Below are 23,683 nucleotides of genomic sequence, written 5' to 3' on the forward strand. Positions count from 1 at the left end.
TTTCACCGTGTTAGCCAGGATGGTCTCGATCTCCTGACCTCGTGATCCGCCCGTCTCGGCCTCCCAAAGTGCTGGGATTACAGGCTTTAGCCACCGCGCCCTGCCCCGTGTACACTTTTTACGTGCATCTGTTAAGTACTTCATCTGCGTTACTCAATTAGATCTTCACAACCACCCATTGAGGGAGGTCCAATTTGAGATGTCTCATAAATTAGATGATGAAAGCTTCAGAGAAATAAAATAAATTAAGGTTACACACATAGATAGTGGAATTGAGGTTAAGACCACTTCTATTTGACATTTGGACCTAGGGGTTTTCACTGCATGCTCTGCTGCCTAGGAAATGCTTATTTGAATAGATTGGAATTGAACTGGTCCTTAAAGGAGAAGTAACATAGGGGTAAGAGTAAGAATTAAAAGAGTGCATTTTTGGCAGTCGTGTTGGGGTTACAGTGTTAGTAAAGGCAAGGAAGCAGGAATTGGAATCTAATTAGAGTGCCCAGCGACAGGGAGTATTGTACAAGTAGGACTGTTTTTTTGTCCCCAGAGCAGTAATTAGTCCTATTTGGAAGAGTGAGATTAACATCTAAAATAATTAGAAAATGTCTGGGCACAGTGACTCACACCTGTAATCCCAGCACTTTAGGAGGCCAAGGCAGGTGGATCACCTGATGTCAGGAGTTTGAGACCAGCCTGTGTAACATAGTGAAATCCTGTCTCTACTAAAAATTCAAAAATTAGCTGGGTGTGGTGGCAGGTACCTGTAGTCCTAGCTGCTCAGGAGTATTGTACAAGTAGGCAGGAGAATCACTGGAACCAGGGAGGTGGAGGTGGCAGTGAGCGGAGGTCGAGCCATTGCACTCCAGCCTGGGTGACAGAGCAAGATGCTGTCTCAAATAAAATAAAATAATTAGAAAATGAGTATTGCTTAATTAGAGGTCAAGGGTGAGGTTTGTTTGGATTGGAAAGAATCATGAAGGAATTAGTAACTAAGCCTTAAAAGAAGAGTAGGATTTGGGTGGGTAGATTTAGCAGACAGAGTTTTGGGTCAACTTTACCACAGTCTTGTACCATCTAACAAGGCATTAGGACTTTCTGATCCTCAATTTCTTTAACTGTCAAAGGGGAATAATACCAGTGCCATGTTTCAAGGTTGTGAGTTCAAAATGGATAATATCTCAGAATCCTTTGTAAATTATAAGTGTTTTTGTCCTTACGGTGGAGTATCTATTATTTTCTGAGTTTCTAAACTCACTAACTTTCCTCAATCTGAGCTTTTAATTAATTTATTATTTTTGAGAAAGGGCTTTACTCTGTCACCCAGGCTGGAGCGCAGTGTGGAATGATCTTAGCTCACTGTGCAACCTCTGCTTCCCAGGCTCAAATGATCTTCCCACCTCATCCTCTTGAGTAGTTGGGACTACAGGCATGCACCACCACACCCACTTAATTTTTGTATATTTGTAGAGAGAGGGTTTTGCCATGTTGCCCAGGCTGGTCTTGAACTCCTGAGCCCAAGCAATCTGCCTTGGCCTCCCAAAGTGCTAGAATTGCAGGCATGAGCCACTGTGCCCTGCAGAGCTTTTTATTTTGAATTAATTTCAGATGTAGAGAAATGAAAGAACAGAACAAAGAACTTCTGAATATCCTTAACCCTTAATCCTCAAATATTAACATTTAATCACATTTACTTTATTCCCCATTTTTTATACATACTAAGTTTTACCATTTAAGAGTAACTTACAGACATGATACCCCTTTACTCCTAAACACTTAGTCAAAGTTATTTTCTTGGTAACTACAGTACCATTATGAAAATGGGCACTGTAACATTGGCACAGTCTTAATAGCAGATCTACAGATCTTACTCAAATTTTGCCGGTTGTCTCAATAATTCCCTTTAGAGCCAAACAAAATTTATTTTTTCCTGGTCAGGTCTTCAATCCAAGATCACAAGTAGCATTTAGTTTTCATGTTTGTTTAGTTTCCTGCCTTCTGGAAGTTTCTTAGTTTCTGTTCTTCAGGACCTTGATATTTTTAAAGAACACAGGCTACTTTGTAGAATGTCCCTCAGTCTGTATTTGTCTGATATTTCCTCATGACCTGATCAGGTTATGCTGTTTTGGCAGGAATAGTGCAGAACTGATGTGGTGTTCTCACTACATCATGTCAGGAGCTGCCTGATATCCTTTTATCCCATTATTGGTGATGGTTAACTTCAACTGCTTGGGTAAGGTGGTCTGTGTCAGGTTTCATCTCTGTAAAGTTAGTATTTTTCTCCTTGTAATTAATAACATTATTGTTGGGAGATAACTTTAGTGAGAATACGTACATGTCTTGTTTCTCGTCAGTGTGCTTACCTTAATCAGTAGGGCCAAATAGTGATTTTTAAAGTCAACCTCTCTTCTTACATTAGTTGATATTTTACTGTAAGATTTGGTACTTCTCCCCATTCACTCACTGAGTCATTCATTCATATCAGTATGGACCCATGGGTTCTTATTTTATTCAGTTGTTTGTAATTTTTTGTTAGCATAATTTATTGCTCAAATTATGGTGCTAGTAGAACCCCCTTTCAAGCTCAACTTCCCACTTTTTGAGATCCATACTGTCATCTGGATCCTTACTGCTATCTGTTTGTATGCTATTCTCCTTCCTTCCTAAGGGGAAGACATGCCAGCTAAAGCTAAGCTAAGAAATATACAGCATTGCTGCCACTCTGTCTGTTGTCCTCTCTTCTCGTCATACTCTGTCACAAATATGTATTTTTTATTAATTTGTATATGTATACATCTCCAGAATGGCTTTATGCACATACAAGGACGTGTAAATATATATAGTAATATCCCTCCCAACACAAAAAGATAGCACACTGAGCCTTAGATTTTGTTTTGTTTTTCCAGTTAACTTTAAGCCTTCCTGATCCTTTCACATCTGGATGTAGAGGAGACCTTTCTTTTGCAGCTGCATAATATTCCATTTTAAGGATGTATTCATTTTATTTAACTACTGTATTTGCAGATAATTGTCAGTTATTGTAAATAGCATGTTCCCCACCCTTCGATGCGATGACCCCTTTCCACTTGCAGATAACTATTAGTTTTCCTTACTTTAAAAAAATATACAAAACTTCATTTTATCCTATTCTGTTCATTTTACAGCTGAAGCTTTTGAAAAACTGATCCAAATCTCCAACTTCCTTACCTATTTTTGCTCCAGTTCAGTTTTCATCTCTACTGTCTGGTGAATTCTATAGTTTTGAAGGTTGCTAGTGACTTCCTGTTGTGTAGTGCTAGACTGATTTTGGTGATTAATTTAGGTAGGAGGATAAAAATGAGAAAAGGAATGGAGGGTGACAGTCATATGGGAAAAGAGGAAGACTGGAAAGAAATAGAAGAAGGTGGGATCTGCAGGGGAGAAAGTAGGAGAACAGAATGTTTTTTGGCAGAAGATACGAAGTGTATTTTTATTTCTAGCTTGTAACGTACATTTGGCGTCTGTGTGAGGATGGGCTGGCTTCTGTGTGAGGATGGGCTGGCTTGTGGTGTGTTGCTGACTGATAGGCCCTCAGGAAAGTTGCCTCCTGTTTTCTGTCTCCTAAAGCAAAATAGAGACACCTAACCCCTTGTCACATTGTTGCCATTTCTCCCCTGTCGCCCAGGGTGGCATGCAGTGGCACAATCATAGCTCACTGCAGCTTCCAACTCCTAGGCTCAGTTGATTCTTGGGCCTCAGCCTCACGTGTAGCTGAGACTACAGGTATGCACCACCACCCCTAGCTAATTGTTAGGATATTTTGAATTATCTCAGATTTATTCTTTGCTTTCTTTTTTCACTGCCACTGTGGTAGTTTGGGGAACTACACATTCACTTAGATTTTCGCAACAGTCTTCTCACCCTGTTTTTGCCAATTTATTGTCTATTCTTACCCAACATTTTCCCTCCCTTTTTCAATTCCAGTCAATGCTGGTCCCTGCAGTTGTCATGCTGACAAGTCTCCATACTTCACTTGTGCCCACACCTTTCTGTGCTCCTAAAAAATCTTGCCTCTTTTGCAAAAGCCAAATCAACTTCTTACTGCTCCATAAAGCCTTCCACAGTTGAAACAGCTCTTACACCTGTCTTATTTCACTACTCTTGTTTACAACCTGTACCAAATGTTTGTTTTCTTCAGATGTGTTCAGTTGTTCCTACAAAATTGTAGAAATTTTTTTCCTACAAAAAAGTCATGTTTCCTGGCTGAGTACAGTGGCTGACCCCTGTAATCCCAGTACTTTGGTAGGCCGAGGTAGGAGGGTTGCTTGAGCCCAGGAATTTGAGACCAGCACCACCTCACTCCAGCTCGGGGCAACAGAGTGAGACTTCATCTCTTAAGTAAATAAATAAGTTTAGTGCTTGAGGTTTCTATTGGGAGCTGGTTCTGTACACCATGGAAATCTACCCCCTGCCCCACTTTAAAATTACTGTGTAATATTCCTTGGTGTGTTTACAGGATGATCTAACTTTTCCCTATTGATTGGTTTTTGGTTATGATTTTATGCTGCAGTGTCTATCTTTGTACAGTTCCTTTTTCAGAGGATTAGATTTGAATTGATGGATTATAAGATAGTGACATTTAAAAATTCGTTGTGAATAGATACTTCCAAATTGCTCACTAGAAGCTTAGTGCTAGTTCATACATACTTCCAATAGCATATACAAGAGTACCCTTCAGAAGGGATTAATTTTAATGATATTCAGTGCTGGGAATGTGGGAAAAATAGACCAGCAAGTGTCAGGAAGCACAAGAACAGGAAGGGGCATTCTCGCCCTGAGGTGTACCCTGCTGCCTTGATAGGCCGTTTAAATAGAGACAGACTCTCACTAGGTTGCCTATTCCATTCGCAAACTCCTGGCCTCCCAGACTGCTGGGATTACAGGCCTGAGCCGCCATACCTGGCCAGAAACGCATTCTTGAACAGTACAAGTAAATCATTTGTAGTGGCTACTGGAAGATGTGGGCAAAATTTGAAGCTTAGCTTGATTTGTTGTGTGTAATGTACCATCCTAATCTTGATCTATTTGTTTTTTCGGATCCAGATACTGCATTTCCCCTAGTCAATGTATGAAATCAACTTTAAAATACAATTTACATGATGGGTGCTGACGAGTTGATGGGTGCAGCACACCAACATGGCACAAGTATACATATGTAACAAACCTGCACGCTATGCACATGTACCCTAGAACTTAAAGTATAATTAAAAAAAAAAAAGATTAGTGGATTAATGGGTAGATAGATTATCACAGAAGTGGAACTGGTGGCTTTATAAGCAGAGGAAGAGAGATGTGAGCTTGTGCTCTCAGCCACCTCACCATATGATGTCGTGTACTGTCTTGGGATTATACAGCGTGTCCCCACCAGCAAGAAGGCCTCCACCAGATGGGGCCCCGTGACCTTGGACTTCCCTGACTCTAGAACTTTAAAAAATAAACTTCTTTCATTTATAGATTACCCTGTCTCAGGTATTCAAAAATAAATAAATAAATAAATAAAATAAAATAAAATTTACATACAGTAACATTTAAACGTTGAGTGTATAGGTGAATGATTTGACAAATGTATACACCCTTATAACTACCACTCCAATCAAGTTAGAAAACATTCCCATCTTCCTAGAAAGTTCCCTCAGTGTCATTGACTTTTACAGGCCACCTCAAAGGCTTTATACATGAGATGAAGGACTTAGTCAAGTTCTGATAAAAGGGGAGTCTGGTTTTTACAGACGAGGTAGATTCATAGAACTTACAGATGTGAGGTATCCTGCAAAGTAGCCTTCAGGGCATGAATGATTGCTAATTGGAGTGTTGTCTTGGTGGCAGGTGCATCAAACAGAGTGGCCCACTTAGGCCTTTCAAATCCATCAGCCCTTATTCCTCTTGATAGTTGTGGTAAATGATATAGTCAGATGTCTTAACTGAGTCTCTATGAACATTTAACTCCTGGAAGCTGACGTGTTTGGGCACAAGTTTTTTTGTTTGTTTGTTTGTTTGTTTTTTCAGTTGGCTTTCTGAAGGAGGAGATACGGGAAAAAGTATGACTGGTTGGCTGTGATGATGGTGTTGAAGAACAGAACTTACTCCCCGCTGTGCTTATAGTATCAACTGATACTGTGATATTTCCTTGAGAAGAAATGTGTGGTACATCTTTTAAGTACTAAGGGGGATACTTTTGGCCAGGAAAACACTTGCTAGTAACCTCATCAAAAAGTCTTGAAAATGAAGTTTGAGAAAGGACAAAATACTCCAGATAGAGACCATTACATGGAGTAAAATTATAGTGACATAGAAGATCAGAAAAGGACATGTCTGTAATTCACAGCAGAACATGAAGAACAAATGCTGAAGATGCTAGATGTTTCTGAATAAGTACCTGTGATATTTTGACACAAGTAGGTTAAAGACAACCTTTTGGGTGCCACTGAGGACTGGTGAGTTGGATTCATGATTGGCAATCGAATGCTTACTAGATAAGCTTTGTGCTAAGTAAGCAGTCCTAATTCTTGGAAAAATACTAAGACATTGACATGTATGGTCATTTGTCCCTCGTTTTTTCATGAAGAAACAGAGACTGAAGAAGATTAAGTGTTTTGAGCTAGTAATCAGCTTTTAATCTTGACTTCTGCGTGTCTCGGGGTAGGTAACATGACAGTGGTGTAACCTAGTTGCCGTTGTTTACTGATTTTACTCTGCTGCTCTCGTATGCTGTGGCTGTCTTGCTCCTTGCCTTCCCTGGGTTTATAATGTGAGTGAGCTTGTTCAGTCTTACTACCTCCTGCACACAGAATTCAAAAGAGAGTGAGTCATGGCCACAGTTGGCAGGAATCTGTTATGTTACTCCATTAGCCACATGACAGTTCTGCTTGTAACAAAATGATAGCGAAATATAGCAACAGTTACCATACTCTTCTTCCAGTTATCCTTTTAGCTGATTTTAGTAGTCTTATACTTTACTAAGTTTTTATCAATCGTGCATGTCCTTCATTTCATTTTTCAGTGTCTGCATCTCCTCTCAGTCCGTTCCATCAGCAAAGCCAACTTAAATTTTGTTTAATCTCATTGCAGTGCACCTGTAGCAACCCCTTCCAGTTTCTTAGACACTTGCCTATCTTTCTCCTTTTATCTTCTTCAACATCCCTACTGCCATATGCATTCCAGCCTGGATAAATAATGTGCAGCTTCCCAAATGTCTAGTTCATATCTCCAAACCTCTCCTTGTCTGCCTGATATTCTTAGTGTCCTCTCTGGAAAACTTCCTCAGGGCAGAGTTAGGTATTTTCATTTTGTGTGATGCTTTTCTTTGGGTAACTGGTGATTTTGGTTGCTGGTATTATGAATGAAGGTTTAGGGTCTAGACTTTAGAGTGATGACTAGAGGTAGCTGGAGTGAATTTCTTCCACCTTTGCAAAGGTTTCTTTGCCCAGTAGACTCCTTCCGTGAATGGGAAGGCTGATCTGTGTGAAGGGTGTTGATTGGCAGGCTTTACTTGACAGTGTGATGGAGGGAGTGGCAGCAGCCTCCAATAAGATGGGCTTTGTTCTGTGACAGCCAAACCCATTCAAGCACCTAACAGACTCCTGTGGAAGGTTTTGTTTCTTTAGAGAGTATTTATTTGACTTTAGGCTGCATTTAGAAGCAACTACTACCTGTTGGCCGTGGAGGCATCTGAATGGGAAGTGGGTGGGAGGGGTTGAGTAGCCATGGCTTTTTTATTCCTTAGACAGTCTTTTTGCCTCATGCTTTCTTGCTCTGGTCTTCTGGAACCTCTCTGGAGCTCCACCAGAAAGGATGGTACCTAAAACATCCATTTCAGACTGCTCTTGTGTTTATTCTTGGGTGGGGTGGCTTTTGCTTTTGCTTATCAGCTTTGAATAGAATAAAAAAGTAATAATCTTTTTCCCCGAAAGGTAATAACCTGTTTCCTGAAACACATTTGCCCAGTCTGTCACTTTGAAATCCTGAACCACAAGTTCTGTTGACAACTTTAGCCATTTGAGATTTTAAAAATTTAAACAAACTAATATGAAGAATATATTATTAGGCCGGGCGCGGTGGCTCACACTTGTAATCCCAGCACTTTGGGAGGCCGAGGTGGGCGGATCACTTGAGGTCAGGAGTTTGAGACCAGCCTGGCCAACTTGGTGAAACCCCGTCTGTACTAAAAATACAAAAATTAGCCAGGCATGGTGGCAGGCGCCTGTAAAGTCCCAGCTACTTGGGAGGCTGAGGCAGGAGAATCTCTTGAACTCGTGAGGTGGAGGCTGCAGTGAACAGAGATCACGCCACTGCATTACAGCCTGGGTGACAGAGCAAGACTCCATCTCAAAACAAACAAGAGTACATGATTGTTTCCTAAGAATTGATAGAATACTTTGTAATGTTTGTGGAATATGAAATTGTTGTAATGCTGAAATACAAGTCACCTATTTATTATTAAGATTATTAAGTTATGTTCTAAAAATATTTACAAAGCTATTTAGGGCAGGGAAAACTAAAGGTAGCTTCCAGAAACCTAGGTGAGAGGGGATTGTGAGATCTCAGGCATTGCCATTAGCTACTAATTGATTACTTGGGGCCAGTAGCAAGGTAACTCCAGCTTAAATGAAGTTTACATTCTAGGATTGGAGGAAATTGCTTGTTTCCCAATGTAAAATTTGCTAATTTTAGGTTGTCTTCCTTGATATGATACTGAGATAAAAGTTGTACTACTTGTGGCTTATTAAAGTGAATTGTACCATATAGTGGCTATATAGTTAGGGATAGGTTGCAAGTTGCATTTTATTTCAGTGAATGATAAAATAATAATTTGCCATGTCTTCTAATAAGAGTGAAAAAGTGAAAATGAACCTGTATGCAACATTATTTTTATCTCTCAATACATTTTGGGAAAGTTAATTGCTACTGTGTGGTTCAGGGATTTAGTGCAAGAAGAAGAACAGTTGATGGAAGAAAAGAAAAAGAAAAAAGACGACAAGAAAAAGAAGGAAGCTGCTCAAAAGAAGGTAGTATATGTATAAACTATTTGTATTAAGCAGTTTAAACATAGAATTAAAAAGAAAATTACTCTTACAGATTTTTAAGGCATTTATTTGATTTAATGTTTTAGTTTTAATGGAGATTCATTTTAATATTTAATGTCTTTGAATATGCATACAAAGTAACTTGCTGAGTTTGTACAATTTAATGCATAGTTATTAATCTTGCCAATAGTTTTTCAAAGGTAAGTACATTTTATAGATCTTTATCTTTCAAATAGCTGTTCCTAGGTGTTTCATAATAATATCATTTTATAAGTGGGAAGAGCATGGAATTTGTAGCCAAGTTCAGAGGATTTGAAATCTCACTGTCCCACATGGCACATGGAATGGTGTGACCTTAAATTTTATTTAGCCTCTCTGGGCCTTAGTTTCCTTGTGTTTTGTTAAATGAGGGTTGAATTAAGTGAGATGATGTTATTATATGTAATATAGAAATAGAGTATTAAAGGAAAACATAATAGACATAATAGGAAGTAAAGTGTCAGTTTCTTTTTCCCTCTTTATTTAGTACCTGGGCTGATTTTTAAAGTTTGCAGTGTACATTAACCTTAAAATAAACCTAGGACATTGTTTACTGCAAGGGAATTCTAAACTAGCTAATGTAGTATAGGAAACTATAACTAAATGCAAAGTAAGTTAAAAAAATTTTTTAAATCTGTAATTATTAAAAATTTTCCAAATTGTTAATACTAAAAGCTGATAATAGTTAACTAAATGGGCACTCATCTCCTACTATGTCAAGGTTTCAAGACATTAAAATGTTCTAAAAGACCTTTGAAATTACTGTTTCAATTCTCTATTCTAATGAAAAATTATTTTGATTTCTTATATATGCCTCTTTTGAGCCAGGCATTGTGCTAGGAATTGGATGTAGACTATAGCAAGATACTTAGGTCCACATTATTTAATAGGGGAAAACACAGGCTATAAAAGTGGCCAGTGAGGCATTTATGGGGAACTGTTGCAGTACAGAGAGAGAGGTACATAACTCAGGCTGAGATGGGGCAGAGGAACAGAGAAATTTCCTTAGAGTTGAAATTAGGTGAATAAGGAGCAGAATAGAAAAGGATTCCAAACAGTGAAAACTCAGAAATACATGGTAGCCTCTGTGTGTTAAAGGATGGGTTTTACTTGGGGGAAAGGGAGAGAACCAAGGGTAGAACTCTGAAGAGTTGAGCTGGGAAAGGCTAGGAGGTTTTCTCAGGACTTGGGGGAAAATGCTGAAAATGTTTTAGTAGAGTGACATAAAAGTTTGTATTTTAGTATGTTTACCTTGGAAAATTGTGGAATTGGATTAGAAGGGGTAGATACCAGAGTGTGAAATACTGGTGAAGGGCCTATTAAAGTAACCCCCAGACTTTGTTTAAAGGATATAGAGGGAGAGTCAACTTAGATTGATTCGCAGGTTCCGGATGAGTGACTACATTTGAGAGGAGTTAATCAGGCTAGGGGATACAAGGAAAGGGGAAATGATAAATAATTCATTTCTCCATGTCCTGAGCCTAGGGGTGTCATCAGCAAGTATTAGGGAGGATAATTAATATGAGATGAGAGATGATGTGGCCCTAGACACCTGACTTTTGGTTGCTCTTAGGGGTGCCTGGGAAGGGATGCATAGGTATATGAAATGGTTAGGGTTTTGGTAGGCTTCTCATGGTTTGGCATTGACTGATGCCTTGGGCCTCTGTCAGAGGCTGTTTATGTAGGATAGTCTTTGCAGTCTGGTTGGTCATTGCTTGGGATTTCTTTTTTTTTTTTTGAGACGGAGTCTCGCTCTGTCGCCCAGGCTGGAGTGCAGTGACCGGATCTCAGCTCACTGCAAGCTCCGCCTCCCGGGTTCACGCCATTCTCCTGCCTCAGCCTCCCGAGTAGCTGGGACTACGGGCGCCCGCCACCTCGCCTGGCTAGTTTTTTGTATTTTTTAGTAGAGACGGGGTTTCACTGTGTTAGCCAGGATGGTCTCGATCTCCTGACCTCGTGATCCGCCCGTCTGGGCCTCCCAAAGTGCTGGGATTACAGGCTTGAGCCACCGCGCCCGGCCTGCTTGGGATTTCTTATGAGAAAGTTATGTCCTCTGTAAGTCTGAGTAAAGGTAAAGGGGTAAAGGCCTATCAGACTCTTGTTCCATGGTGTGAAAGGCCGTTTGCCCAATGAAAAGAGCTTCTAAGAAACTTAAGAGGTTTATTGAAAAGGATGCTCGGGTATACTTTATGAAGATTCAGTAGTTTGGCAAGCATCTGAGTGTTGAATTAGGCTCTGTTGGTCCCTGTGTCTAAGGAGTTCAAGAATTAGCTGATAAGTCAGAATGTATGTGAAATGGCTAGAGAAGAGGCCTAAGACAATATATAAGTGTATTTGTTTGGAATTTATTCTGCTTACTGAGAAATTTTAAGAAAGGGGTCACTTGAATGACATCTTTAAATATTGTGTTTTTGTGAATATAATTTTAAAGTTGTAACATATACAACAGTGGCTCTACTTGTTACAAGTACATCTTTACATTCTTGTATAAATCAAATCTCTAAATCACCAAGTCAGTATAGGTGGTCACTTATGTGTAGGCAGCTTATAAATAAGCCTCTAACACATGAATGGTGATTATTGTGCCATTTGACTTCTCACCAAATCTGAAGTGACAGCTTTTCTTATTGTTGCCCACTTCATTCCTGTCTCACCCCGTGGTTCCATTCTCTCCCCTCAACCATGTCCTTACTAGAACCATCATCAGAAGCTTAGGGATATAAGAAGTTTTTCCTTCTTTTGCCAGATCTTCGGCACTGATAGGGTATTCCTGTGTGTCTCATAGACACATCAGGAGTATCTGCCCAATGAACACACTATAAAGAAAGGTTTAATACCTCTAATAAATGTTAAGTTTAGCAGGCTAGGCCACTACTGTAAATTAGACTGTTCTCCAAATTTCAAATAATCAGCTTACAACTGAATTTGAATACAACCTGTTGGTGAAGTGAGGACAGCTGGTATTTCCATAGAGTGTTACCAGATAACTCTTGAAAAGAAAAGAAAACCCCAAATGGCACACTTTATAGCCCATATGAGGAATTGTGAGTCATAGGGTTTTTAAGACAGGTTTCCTGGAACTGTTTTTTTTTTTGTCTCTAGTAGGAGCCAGCAGGTGTATCTAGGCAGATACCTACATGAGCTAGGTGGGCAGGTCCATTTATATAAATGTTGGCATATAAACAGTCTATTTTATGTAATTTATATTTTCTTATTTTTGAAAAGGCCAGATATTACCTGTTCTAATACATTTGTTCATCTTTAATATAAGGAACCTAAGCATTAAAATGAATTAAGTGATTGACCTTGGTTTCACCGTGGTGACAGAACCAGGAATATAATTGAAATTTCTCTCCTCCAGCTGGTGCTTTGCCAAAACCCTGTGCCATGACTTTATCCTTTTCATGCAGAACATTAGCTTATACTTTGCTTTATTTTTTGTCATATAAAGGTGAACTTTAAAATTGGGAAATAATATATTGTGATAATTTTTATAATAGGGCATAAAATAGGTTCTTATGCCATGAATACTGAAAATGCATACATTTAATAGTCCCCAGTGGGCACTGTGTTTTTTTTTTTTTAAATTAACACCATGGGTTATTTTCTATTTTAAATAAAAAGCCAGATAACATAACTTCCTATAAAAACAATTAGACACCATCAAGGCCTTCAACAGTATTTTCATTATGATAGTTTTTATTATCCTATCATTTAAATATTAATTTAAATATTTAGATTCTTTAAAAGAGCTTTTTCACATTAAAAACGGTGATTTTTATTATATTTCAGCCCCAATACATTTGTAATTAACATGGAGACCAATGACTTTTGTTTTTAAAATGTTTTGAAAAGCCTTTTAATCAAAGATTATGTATAACACTCTTTTCTGTTGCATATCTAAGAACCAGGGTTGTTATTTTCTGATTCTTGGGCTTAGAAAATAATTTGATAGAGCATGGAAAGGTAGGTTTTATACTTTAAAAAAAGGAGAGGGGTGACAGTAGTAGCAGTAGGTTACTATGGATTTCTCTCCAGGTTCTGTTTTTAGAAGAAATTTCTTGAAGGGATCTTAAGGGAAATGTAATGAGGAGGAAAATGGAGATTGAGAAATAGGTTAATTATAGAGGGATAGTTTAGTGTAGCCTTTACTTTAAGCATGCAGTTGTAGTTCCTAGAAAGCATATAATGGTTGAGGGCCAAGGGGAACCAACAATACAAGTTGGGATCTTTTGATGTTGAGAATGTTTCAACATCCATGGACTTTTTGCTGTTACTGTGTTAAGAGCTGAAGGGATTTTTATAGGTGTTATTGACTTAAATATACTAAATTCAAGTTTAAATGAAACCTAGGTTTTAGAGAGCTTCCAGCTTTATTGCCATTTTTGAGGATCATATTCAGCAGCTTAATTAGTAAATTTTCTCAGTAACCTTGGTGGTAACATGACCAGGCCTGAGTTGTGCTCTCATTGAGGGCAGTTAGGTGTTCTGTTACAGTCTTGCCCCTTGTTGCACCTTACACTTCTCTTTTCCTCTTTTTTAAAACCCATTTTAGTCAACAGATCTGGATTCTAGACTGAGTGCTGATTGCTAAGTCATAGGAAAGCTCTCTGAGCACTAGTTATCTCATTTAAAATCAGTGAATTGAACTAGATTAATTATTTATTCTTAATATCAGGTTATAATACTTGGCACTGTTAAGACATTGTAGATGATTAGAAAAAAAGAAAAACAAGACCTGGAAATGGGATGAATGTAGAGTCAGCTTGTTTCCAACAGTGAGAGCCGGTACTGAGCCAAAGCACCGGCAGCACCACAGCAGCAGCTGATGTTTGCTGGATGCTTTACTATACGTCAGGCTTTGTCCTAAGTGCTTTTATATGAGTTAAATCCCTTTAACCTTAGAACTCTGAGACGGGTGTTTTTGCCACAGTTCTATAGATGAGGAAACTAAGCTTTAGAGAAGTTAACACATTTGACCATGGTCACACAGTGTAAGTGGCAGAGCCGGGTAGGCGGTCAGGCTTTAGATCCTGAGGTCTTAACCACTGAAGTGTGCTTCAGGACCATGTTGTTGGGACAAGCAGTGCAGAGCCTGACAGGCAAAGCAAGTGGAGTGCTGTGCTCTGCCACTGCACTGCTGTCCTCAGTAATGAAGGATGCAGTTGTGATCATTGCTTGTGGAACCATAGCTCAGATTTTTTTTTTTTTTAAAGAATAGTATATTAAAAATGGAAATCATTTTGCTTCTAGATTGGCCAGAATCTTTTAATTATCTGTGTGAGAGGATTTACAGTGATGCTTCACATTTGAAGTGGTGTTGTATAGTTTTTCAAAAAAAACTTTCACACTTTATTATTTGACCCTCCTAATAACCCTGAAAGGTAAGCAGGACAATTATTTTGTCCATTTGAGAGATCAGGAAACTGAGACCCAGAGGGTTTAAATGATCAGATCATTTCAAAGTGAAAACAACCAGTCAAGATTAATTTTAATATATTTTATGTAACCTAATATAGCTAAAAAGTTACTATTTTGACATGTAGTCAGTATAAAATATTAATAAGGCATTTTTTATTCTTTTAAAAATATCGAATATTAGAAATTTGGTGTGTAATTTGCTCATCTCAGTTCAGACTGGCCATATTTCAGTGGTCGGTAGCCACATGTGGCTAGTGGCTATTGTTTTGGATAGTGCAGACAATTACTCCTAAAATGACTGACCCCACCTCGAAAATTCTTTTTAATAATTTGAGTAACGTACTAGGTCTCTAGACCAGCCCGCAAAAACCTGTTTTAAAGAAGTGGAACTCTTAGTTCTGTTTCTTCCTATTCCATGAGGAGCTCTTGGTTTCTGTAATACTACTTGCATTCCTTCTGTACATTAAATCCGATTCTTAGGGGCAGACATACCTTAGGTGTCTCCATGGGGCCATTCTCTGTAGATGACAGAATACTGAATGAGGCTGACCATTGTTTTTTATTTATTTATTTATTTTTTTTGAGACAGAGTCTCGCTCTGTCGCCCAGGCTGGAGTGCAGTGGCCGGACCTCAGCTCACTGCAAGCTCCACCTCCCAGGTTCACGCCATTCTCCTGCCTCAGCCTCCCGAGTAGCTGGGACTACAGGCGCCCGCCACCTCGCCCGGCTAGTTTTTTGTATTTTTTGGTAGAGACGGGGTTTCACCGTGTTAGCCAGGATGGTCTCGATCTCCTGACCTCGTGATCCGCCCGTCTCGGCCTCCCAAAGTGCTGGGATTACAGGCTTGAGCCACCGCACCCGGCTGAGGCTGACCATTGTTTTGAAGCAACTTTTTCCAAAGAAGTTTTGTAGCATATATCCTTTATGTTGTAAGGCCTAGAAGAGCAACACTGTATACTTTGTTTTGTTTTGTTTTGTTGGTAGAGACGGGGTTTCGCCATATTGGCCAAGCTGGTCTCAAACTCCTGGCCTCAAGCATCTGCCTGTCTTCTGCCTCCCAAAGTGCTGGGATTACAGGCGCGAGTTGCACCTGGCCTACTTTGGGTTTTTATGTGGTTATTGTTTCTATGTTCTGAATTTTTTTTTTAAGCCTTTCAACATGTAAAATAAATTTTCTGCTAATCCTTTGGCTTCAGAAGATTATGCATCTTATTGTTTGACAGACATTTCTGATACCCAAAAGTGTTCATAGACTAATTTCTGTCTAATAAGACTTGTTTTTCTACTCTCAGATTTTAAAAATGATTTTTCCAGAAACAAATAAAGTGTTGTTAGCTAGTTGACTGGTTGTTTGGCATTGTCTTTCCATCAAAAAAAAATGTTTTTAATTTAAATTTTGATCCATAGAGTAAAAGATGAGCCTCCATTATTTTGTATTTCACTAGTGCTATAAAACTTAGCAAAGCACTTAGGTGGTGGATCAAGACTCCCTGACTTTCTGGGGAAAGATTAATGTTTGGTGTGGCTTCAATATTAGGGTAATTACTATAGCTTTTACCATATATATCTATAATAGTATAATTTAAAATGGTATCTTTGATAACAGTAATTTCATGTAACTAAGCAAAATGAATTATGCCCCATGGCAGCTAAGAAAAGCTTTATCGCCATTTAGAAACAACTCCTGGTTATTCAGTTACATAGTCTTTTCTCACCTCCCTTCCTGTTCTTGTATCTGTTATTTTCAGGATTCCCATAATATTGATTTTGATCAACAGGTTGATTTTTTGCTTGGGCTTTTCTGTCTGGTTCTTTTTGAGGCCCTTGGGAGTTTGAACTAGTCACCTCGAGGCAACCCTGCTGTCCTCAAGCCCCTCTCCTCAGTTTTGGTGTCAGAAAATGAAGAGCAGGTGTTGGAAGGTAGTGAAAGCGGAATTCATGTCAGTTCAGCTTCTGATCACAGTAATTTTAACGGATTGTCAGATGTGTCAGAAGTGATAAATTAGTTTGAAATTTTTTTCCGCTCAGAAATACATAGATACTTAAAAGTTGACTAAGTTTAATTGCAATAGCAGCCTAACCTCCAGGAGTTAATTTTATTACTAATTTGGCTAAAGTGATTATATACAGCTTTTCTTACAGAAAACTTAATTCATCTTTTTATCACTTGCAACAATTTTTGAAGCCATTTAAACATACAAAATATATTAAATCCATTAAATGTAAAGGTGACAGTTTGTATAAAAATCATTTTTAAAGGACATGAGAAAAGTGCACCTCCCATTTAAAAAATTATATACTGTCATACAGTGATGTCTTCTATGCTTAGTGTCACAAAAAGTAGGTTTTTTACATTAATAAACATAGTATCAGGGATAATGGGGCACATCTATGGGAAAAGCATGCTTTCCTTGCATATCTTTTCCTGTGCAGTTCATCTGTTTGAGAAATTCCTCATTTAATAAAGGTATATATGTCTTATAGTAATATATGAACATTTTGTCATAACAGTCCATTTCTTTCAGTTTCATATTTACATTGTTTTTTGTTTGTTTGTTTTTATTTTAGGCCACTGAACAAAAAATCAAAGGTACGTTGTTTAAAGCTATTTTTTATCCCTTTTTTCATTACAGCAAGGTTGTTTATATGCATTTTTATTCATCTCAAGGATGGGAGAGAGAAGAGCATGAAAGAAATGGGTGGGCTAAGACTTCTTCAGTGACATACCTTGGGGTCGTCCTTTGGGGTTTCATGGTTATTGTGGTGTATGTCACCACATTTATCGTGCACTGCCTCAGAGCTGCCTTAAAGCTGTCTCATAGGATAAGAGTAAGCACCGCTTCCTAATGTACTCCCTTGTTTTGAGTCTTGGGGCACAGGCACCTTTCTTTCAGTCTTCCTTCCAAAAGTCTTCTTGTGTGGGGTAACCTCTAGGACCCCACTCTATCCCTTGGGAGTCCTGCCTCCTTTATATCTTGTTCTCTGAAGAATGTTCCCCATTCCTTCTTATAGGCAGCTAGTGACATCCATCTCTGTATTATCACTTAGAATAGTAGATTGCAAACCTTACAAATTGTGTCAGATTGAACAGCACCCATTAGACCCCAAGCAAAAGACACTGGAGTGATAAGGAAACAGGAGACTACCTCCTCTCAGGAAACAGGAGAGTAATTCCTCTCAGATCCTGAATCAGGAGTTCTTCACCCTCCCAGGAGTTGACTACTTGGTAATGAAAGGTGTAAAGCTCTCAGATGCTGAACTTGTTGGGCCTTAAGATTCTGAATTTTTATTTTAAGCTCTATCAAAAGTATAATCTTACCCCTCAAAAAAAAAGATGAATGAAGGAATGAAATGGTTCAAAGAGGAATGAAATGGTTCAAGCATGATTCAAGACAAAGAGATAAGAAATAACATGGTGTGGCGTACAGTACTGGTATTCCATAACATGATGTGGTACACAGTGGTGGTAGTCCTAGAGCCTTAAATACTCAGTGATAAGTGGGCAGGGTTGAGGCTGAAAAGATAGGTAGGGCCAGGTAAAAGTGGGTTAATTTATGTGCTGTTTGTACCAACGAGCTTGGATTTTTTATGTGACAGGCAGTTAGGAGGCATTCAAGACTTAAGCAGAGTGACGTGGTGCTTTGTTTCACTTTGTTTTCCATTTTTTAAAGCTATCAACTACTGTACGTGGAAAGTATTGGTTAGAAGACAGGTAGGGATTTGAAAGGTAGAGCTAAGAGAAGAAAGGCATTGTGAGCAGAGGAGGCAGGTAGACAGCATGGGGAATACAACATGCATCTTTCGTCTCTAGAGTTGGGGAGGAAGCGACCGAATATAGGCTTGGAGATAGAGGGAGCCACAGGGCTTCATGCTGGTTAAGCCAGCAAAGGTGTTTGGATTTGGAATGTCATGGTCATAAGCTGTGCTTTAGAAACTTAACTTTGCCAGTAGTGCCTAGAGTCACCAGTAGAAGTGAGACTAGAGAGGGTCATGAGGGTTTGAACTGAGGTCTTGGCAGAAGAGGTAGAAGGTGGGTGACAGATGTGTGAGATACAGTTGACAGGACTGGCAACTGATGAGATCAGAAGAGGAATTGAAGGTGCTGTTGTGGCTTTAAACTTGGAATGTCTAAGACAGTTACAAGGATGTGGAATGTAGGGAGCAACATTGCCAAATTAGTAGGAATGTTACCAAATTAATTTTCCTAAAACTCTATTTTCCCCACCCCTCTCCCCCACATAGCAATGGTAAGTTGTCCCTAGTTGTTCTTGCTTTAAGACCAAACTCCTTTGCTTAGCTTTAAAGGCCCTCATTAATCTAACCTCCCTTGACCTAACCAGCCTGTTTCCCATCACTCTTTATACTTTTTAGAGCATTCTTATCTCTTTCATGTTCATTCTTGTTTCTTTTTTATCCAATTTCTCAGCCAAGGATGTCTTTATCAGGCCTTTCAGGTTTCCTGAACCTCTCAGAGTTCATCCTCTAATGGGTCTCACCAACTACTGTTGATATCTCCCTTTCCAGTTTCTTAGGCTGTTATAATCTCAAATTTGGGCACTTGGTTATATTCTTAGATTTTTGATTGATCCATGGATATTTGTTTCTTCAACGTCTTTGAGTACCTAGTGTTTATATCATTTCTAAATGTAAGTAATTTTTTTCTAGCCTTACATAAAATATGATGATATTTAGTTTTCTTGTTTTTGTTTTAGATTTTTCCACAACTCTTGAGAATGATAGGCTGAGTATATGAAAGTCACTTCACAATACATTTTGTTGTTTTGCCAGTGATATCACTTGCATCATCCTTCTTTTCACGGTGTCTCTCTTCATAATTGTTCACATTTTTTCTGATTCATGGAAATGTGTTGTTTTATTTCTGTGCTATGTATTTGTCTAGGTAGTATTTATAGTTTGGGGTTCACACAGTGGTTAGAGATTACAAACTGGAGACTTGAGGGGCAACTGTGGCCCACTTGGTGTTGGTGGTATTTACTAAACTTTGTATTTTGAAATAATTTTAGATTTACAGAAATGTTGGAAAGATAGTACAGAGACTTCTCATACACACTTCATTCAGCTTCCTCCATTATTAACATCTTACATTAGCATGGTACATTTGTCAAAACTGAAAAACCAACAATGATACTAACCTCACCAGTTTTTCCATTAATGACTTTCCATTCTAGGATCCGATGCAAAATGCTACCTGCATTTAGTTGTATGTCTCCCCAGTCTCTGGTTTCTGTGCTGTTTTTATTATAATCCTGTACATTTTTAAATGACTGCCAGCATTTAAAAATCAGAAGAGTCTGCCTATTCCAGAATTGCTGCTTCTCTTGCAATTCATACTGTCAATATGATTTTTTCTCTTTCTGTATTGTAGAGTCTGTGTAAAGACCAAGTTTAGCCACATGTGGCCGTCAAGTACTTGAAATGGGGCTAATGTGACTGAGGAACTAAATTTTTAATCTTACAGGGCAACATAGCTCTGAAGTGTGATGGGCAACATAATGACATTCTTGAAAGTTTTATTCTTGTGACTTCAACTTTGAAAAACTGTAAAGAATATAAATATTTGAATATTCAAAAAATCTTTTAAAATCTGTATCTTACGAGTATGTCCTTGAAACACCAGGAGAGTGAAGTGCTAAAAAACTTCTGGTGAGGTATAGGGATAGATGGTTACATTTTAAGATGCCCTGTGGTATATGTAATATAAAGGCCCTTGCCTAATGTCTAATGTCCCTCCTCAGAGTGTCCTTGGGAACTTGGTTGAGAATAAGAAAATTTTTTTTAAAGTTTTTCAACTCTGACATGGACTTTTCTTTTTTTCTTCTCTTTTTTTTTTTTTTTTTTTTAAGGAGACAAGCTCTCGCTCTGGAGTGTAGTGCACAATCATAGCTCACTGCGGCGCTGAACTTCTGGTCTCAAGCCATCCTCCTGCCTCCTGAGTAGCTGGGACTACAGGAGCAGGCTATTTTTTTTTTTTTTTTCTTTTTTTAAATGTGATCATGCTGTGTTACCCAGGCTGGTCTCAAACTCCTGGACTCACATGATCTTCCTGCCTCAGGCTCCTGAGTACTTGGGACTATAGGCATGAGCCACCGCAGCTGGCTGACATTGGCTTTCTTGGGAAGCATGTTGATTGTACATTCCTTTCAAAAGAATAAGTAAGCACTGTTGATTTTTGACAGCTAATTTTCTTTCTCTCTCCTCTCTTTTTTCCTCTGTCTCTTCCCCTCCCTGTCTCCTTCATATCAGTGCCAGTGCTTTTTTTGAGTGATTTCTTGAGCAAGGTATCTTCCAAAGAATAACAAACCCCTGAGCTCCTAAGGGTGTTGTGGGAAGCCCGGGGAGATCCTGGTGGGAAACAGCAATGGAGAAAAAAGGATTAAGATTTTATTTTTTGGGTGATAAAATAGCGAGGTTTAGTTGATTACTGCCGTTCTGTTTCTGGGTTAATTGAAAACTCATGAAATTGAATCAACATTTACGCATTTTTTTTCCTGCCACAGTTGACACAGTTATTTTTATCAATTCTAGCCTTAATATTTGTTTTTCTATCAAACACAGTGTTATTACATCTGGATGATAAAAATAAATCAGCTGCATGTCAAATCATATAGTAGACATTAGAGAGCTGACTTAGAGCCCTTTTTATATGCCAGGCACTGTGCTTTATTTCATTTAATCAAGGAAAATATTCTAAATGTTTAACCACTAATAATGAATGGGTATCAGCAATTGAGAACAAGGCCCTAAAAGCTTCTTAATGTGCTAAGCGTTACTTTAGTTACTGAATTTTGGGAATCTGTGGGATCCAGGGCAGGGTCCATGGCAGCAGGTTGGGTACTCTGGGACTCATGTAGTCTATATTTAAAAATTGATGTGGGAGTAGGCCTTCAGTGTATACTAGCACAAGGTAAGTTTACGTTTAATCCTCTCAGCAGCCCTTTGAAAGTAGATATTAGCACCACTTACAGGTGAAATTGAGGCTAGGAAAAGTTAACTCACTTGCCCAGGTTATGCAGCTAACAAGTGCCTGAGCCAGAATTTGACTACGAACTTGACTGGGCTCTGCCGCTTCTGTTTCTTTAAAAACAGCCCCTACAGTTACATGGAAGACAAGATGTGAAGGACACACGATTGCTCATGCTGCAACAATAGTCACTGAGGGAACTAAAACAACTCATCTTTTAAAAGGAATTCAGAAAGATCTTGGAACAGATTTTATAGTATTTCTCCATTGATTAAGCATATAGAATTAAAAAAAAAAAATTGTAGCACCAGTATAATTTTGTGAATTAGGGGGGGTTTGACAGCTTTGTGATGGGTGAGGCATTGGCTTTTAAATTGTTTGTTACATCTTTGGTTGTTGATGAAAATGAACAAGAGTTTTGAGAGCCAAGCAAGCAGCTGATTCTAAAACCTCCTGCATACTTTGATCTCTATGCAGTAAACACTGATCCTTCTGTGGAGCAAAACCAGAGTACTAAATTATGTTTGAAGTGTTTTTTTGCTACAACTGTAAGGGAGATGTAATGACAGTTTTGCTAAAAAAGAACCCTTCATTTCATCATTCTTCAAAGGGTGGAGGACCCTTTCTGAAGGGCTTGGACAACAGTTAAATCCCTTTCCAGTGTGCCTCTTGACCGATACATTTTTTAAAGTCATAGCACACAGTTTAGCTTCTGGAATGTGCCTGAGATGGCTAAGTTTGTGTTGATGGAAGAAGTGTTCAGTTTGTCCCCTTCTCATTAATAAACAGAGCACCTCTTTACTTTTTCTTTCAGTCATCACTGCCAGTATCATCCATGTTTCACTATCTCATGAGGTCATCTTGAGAAACAAAGGAAACAAAAAATACTTATGTAATAATCCATTATTCTAAACTCAGGTTTCATAAAGTGACATTGTTTCCTTCATTCATAATTCGTGAAATACTTAACTGTTTGCCGACCCTGTTTTATGCAATGTTATGGTCACTGGTAATAAGCATGAACAAAACAACCCCCAAGTTCCTGTTCCCACTGCACTTCCATTCTCATCTTTATTTTAGTAAAGGTAAATGTGTGATTAAAGGCCTTTATCATTTACCTGTGATCTGAACTTATCACTCCATTTTCTCCGTCAGATCTTATTATATATATTTAAGGTGTGCAACATAATGTTTTGGTATGCATATGCATGTGAAATGAATACTACAGTCAAGCAAATGAATATACTCATCACCTCACAGTTACCCTGTTCTTTTGGTAGAAGTGCCTAAAATCTACTGTCAGCAAATTTCCAGTATACAATACAATATTATTAACTATACATCAGATACCTAGACTTACCCACATAACTGCAACTTTGTACCCTTTGACCTATATCTACCCTCCCTAACCACTATTCTGCCGTCTCTGTGTATTTGACTTTTTTTTTTTTTTTTTCTTTTTAAGATTCCACTTGTAAGTGAGATCTTGGCAGTATTTTTATTTCTCTCTCTGGTTTACATCACTCAGCATAATGTCTTCCAGGTTCATCCATGTTGTGGCAAATGGCAGGCTCTCCTGTTTAAAGGCCGAATAATATTCCTTTGTGTATATTTGCCACAATTTCTTCTTTTTTTTTCTTTCTTTTCTTTTTTTGAGGCAGAGTGTTGCTCTGTCGCCCAGGCTGGAGTGCAGTGGCATGATCTCTGCTCACTGCAAGCTCTGCCTCCTGGGTTCACACCATTCTCCTGCCTCAGCCTCCCAAATAGCTGGGACTACAGGCGCCCGCCACCATGCCTAGCTAATTTTTTGTATTTTTAGTAGAGACAGGGTTTCACCATGTTGGCCAGGCTGGTCTCGAACTCCTGACCTCAAATGATCCACCCACCTCAGCCTCCCAAAGTGCTGGGATTACAGACTTGAGCCACCGCGCCCGGCCCACAATTTCTTTATTCATCTTTATTCATCCATAGGTTGTTTCCATATCTTGGCCATTGTGAATAATGCTGGCATGAACATGGGAGTACAGATATTTCTACATGGTGCTGATTTAATTTCCTTTGGGTATATAGCAATCCCCCCGTATCCATAGAGAATCCGTTCCAAGACTCCAGTGGATGCTTGAAACCTCAGATAGTACTGAACCTCATATATACTATTAATAATATCCTTTTTCCTATACAA

At 38.7% G+C, this 23,683-nt stretch overlaps 1 protein-coding gene across 1 annotated transcript in view; it reads left to right on the top strand.

Moving 5' to 3' along the window:
• The window catches only part of TNRC6A (trinucleotide repeat containing 6A), a 101,850-nt gene that overhangs the window by 12,970 nt on the left and 65,197 nt on the right, over window positions 1-23,683 (top strand). Inside the window, exons 3-4 of the mRNA XM_011958265.1 lie at window positions 8,954-9,041; window positions 17,088-17,109. Of these exons, the coding sequence (XP_011813655.1) occupies window positions 8,954-9,041; window positions 17,088-17,109 (110 nt within the window). The remainder of the gene's footprint in view (window positions 1-8,953; window positions 9,042-17,087; window positions 17,110-23,683) is intronic.

Source organism: Colobus angolensis, unplaced genomic scaffold (assembly GCF_000951035.1).
Source record: "Colobus angolensis palliatus isolate OR3802 unplaced genomic scaffold, Cang.pa_1.0 Scaffold464, whole genome shotgun sequence".
NCBI classification, from domain to species: Eukaryota; Metazoa; Chordata; class Mammalia; order Primates; family Cercopithecidae; genus Colobus; species Colobus angolensis.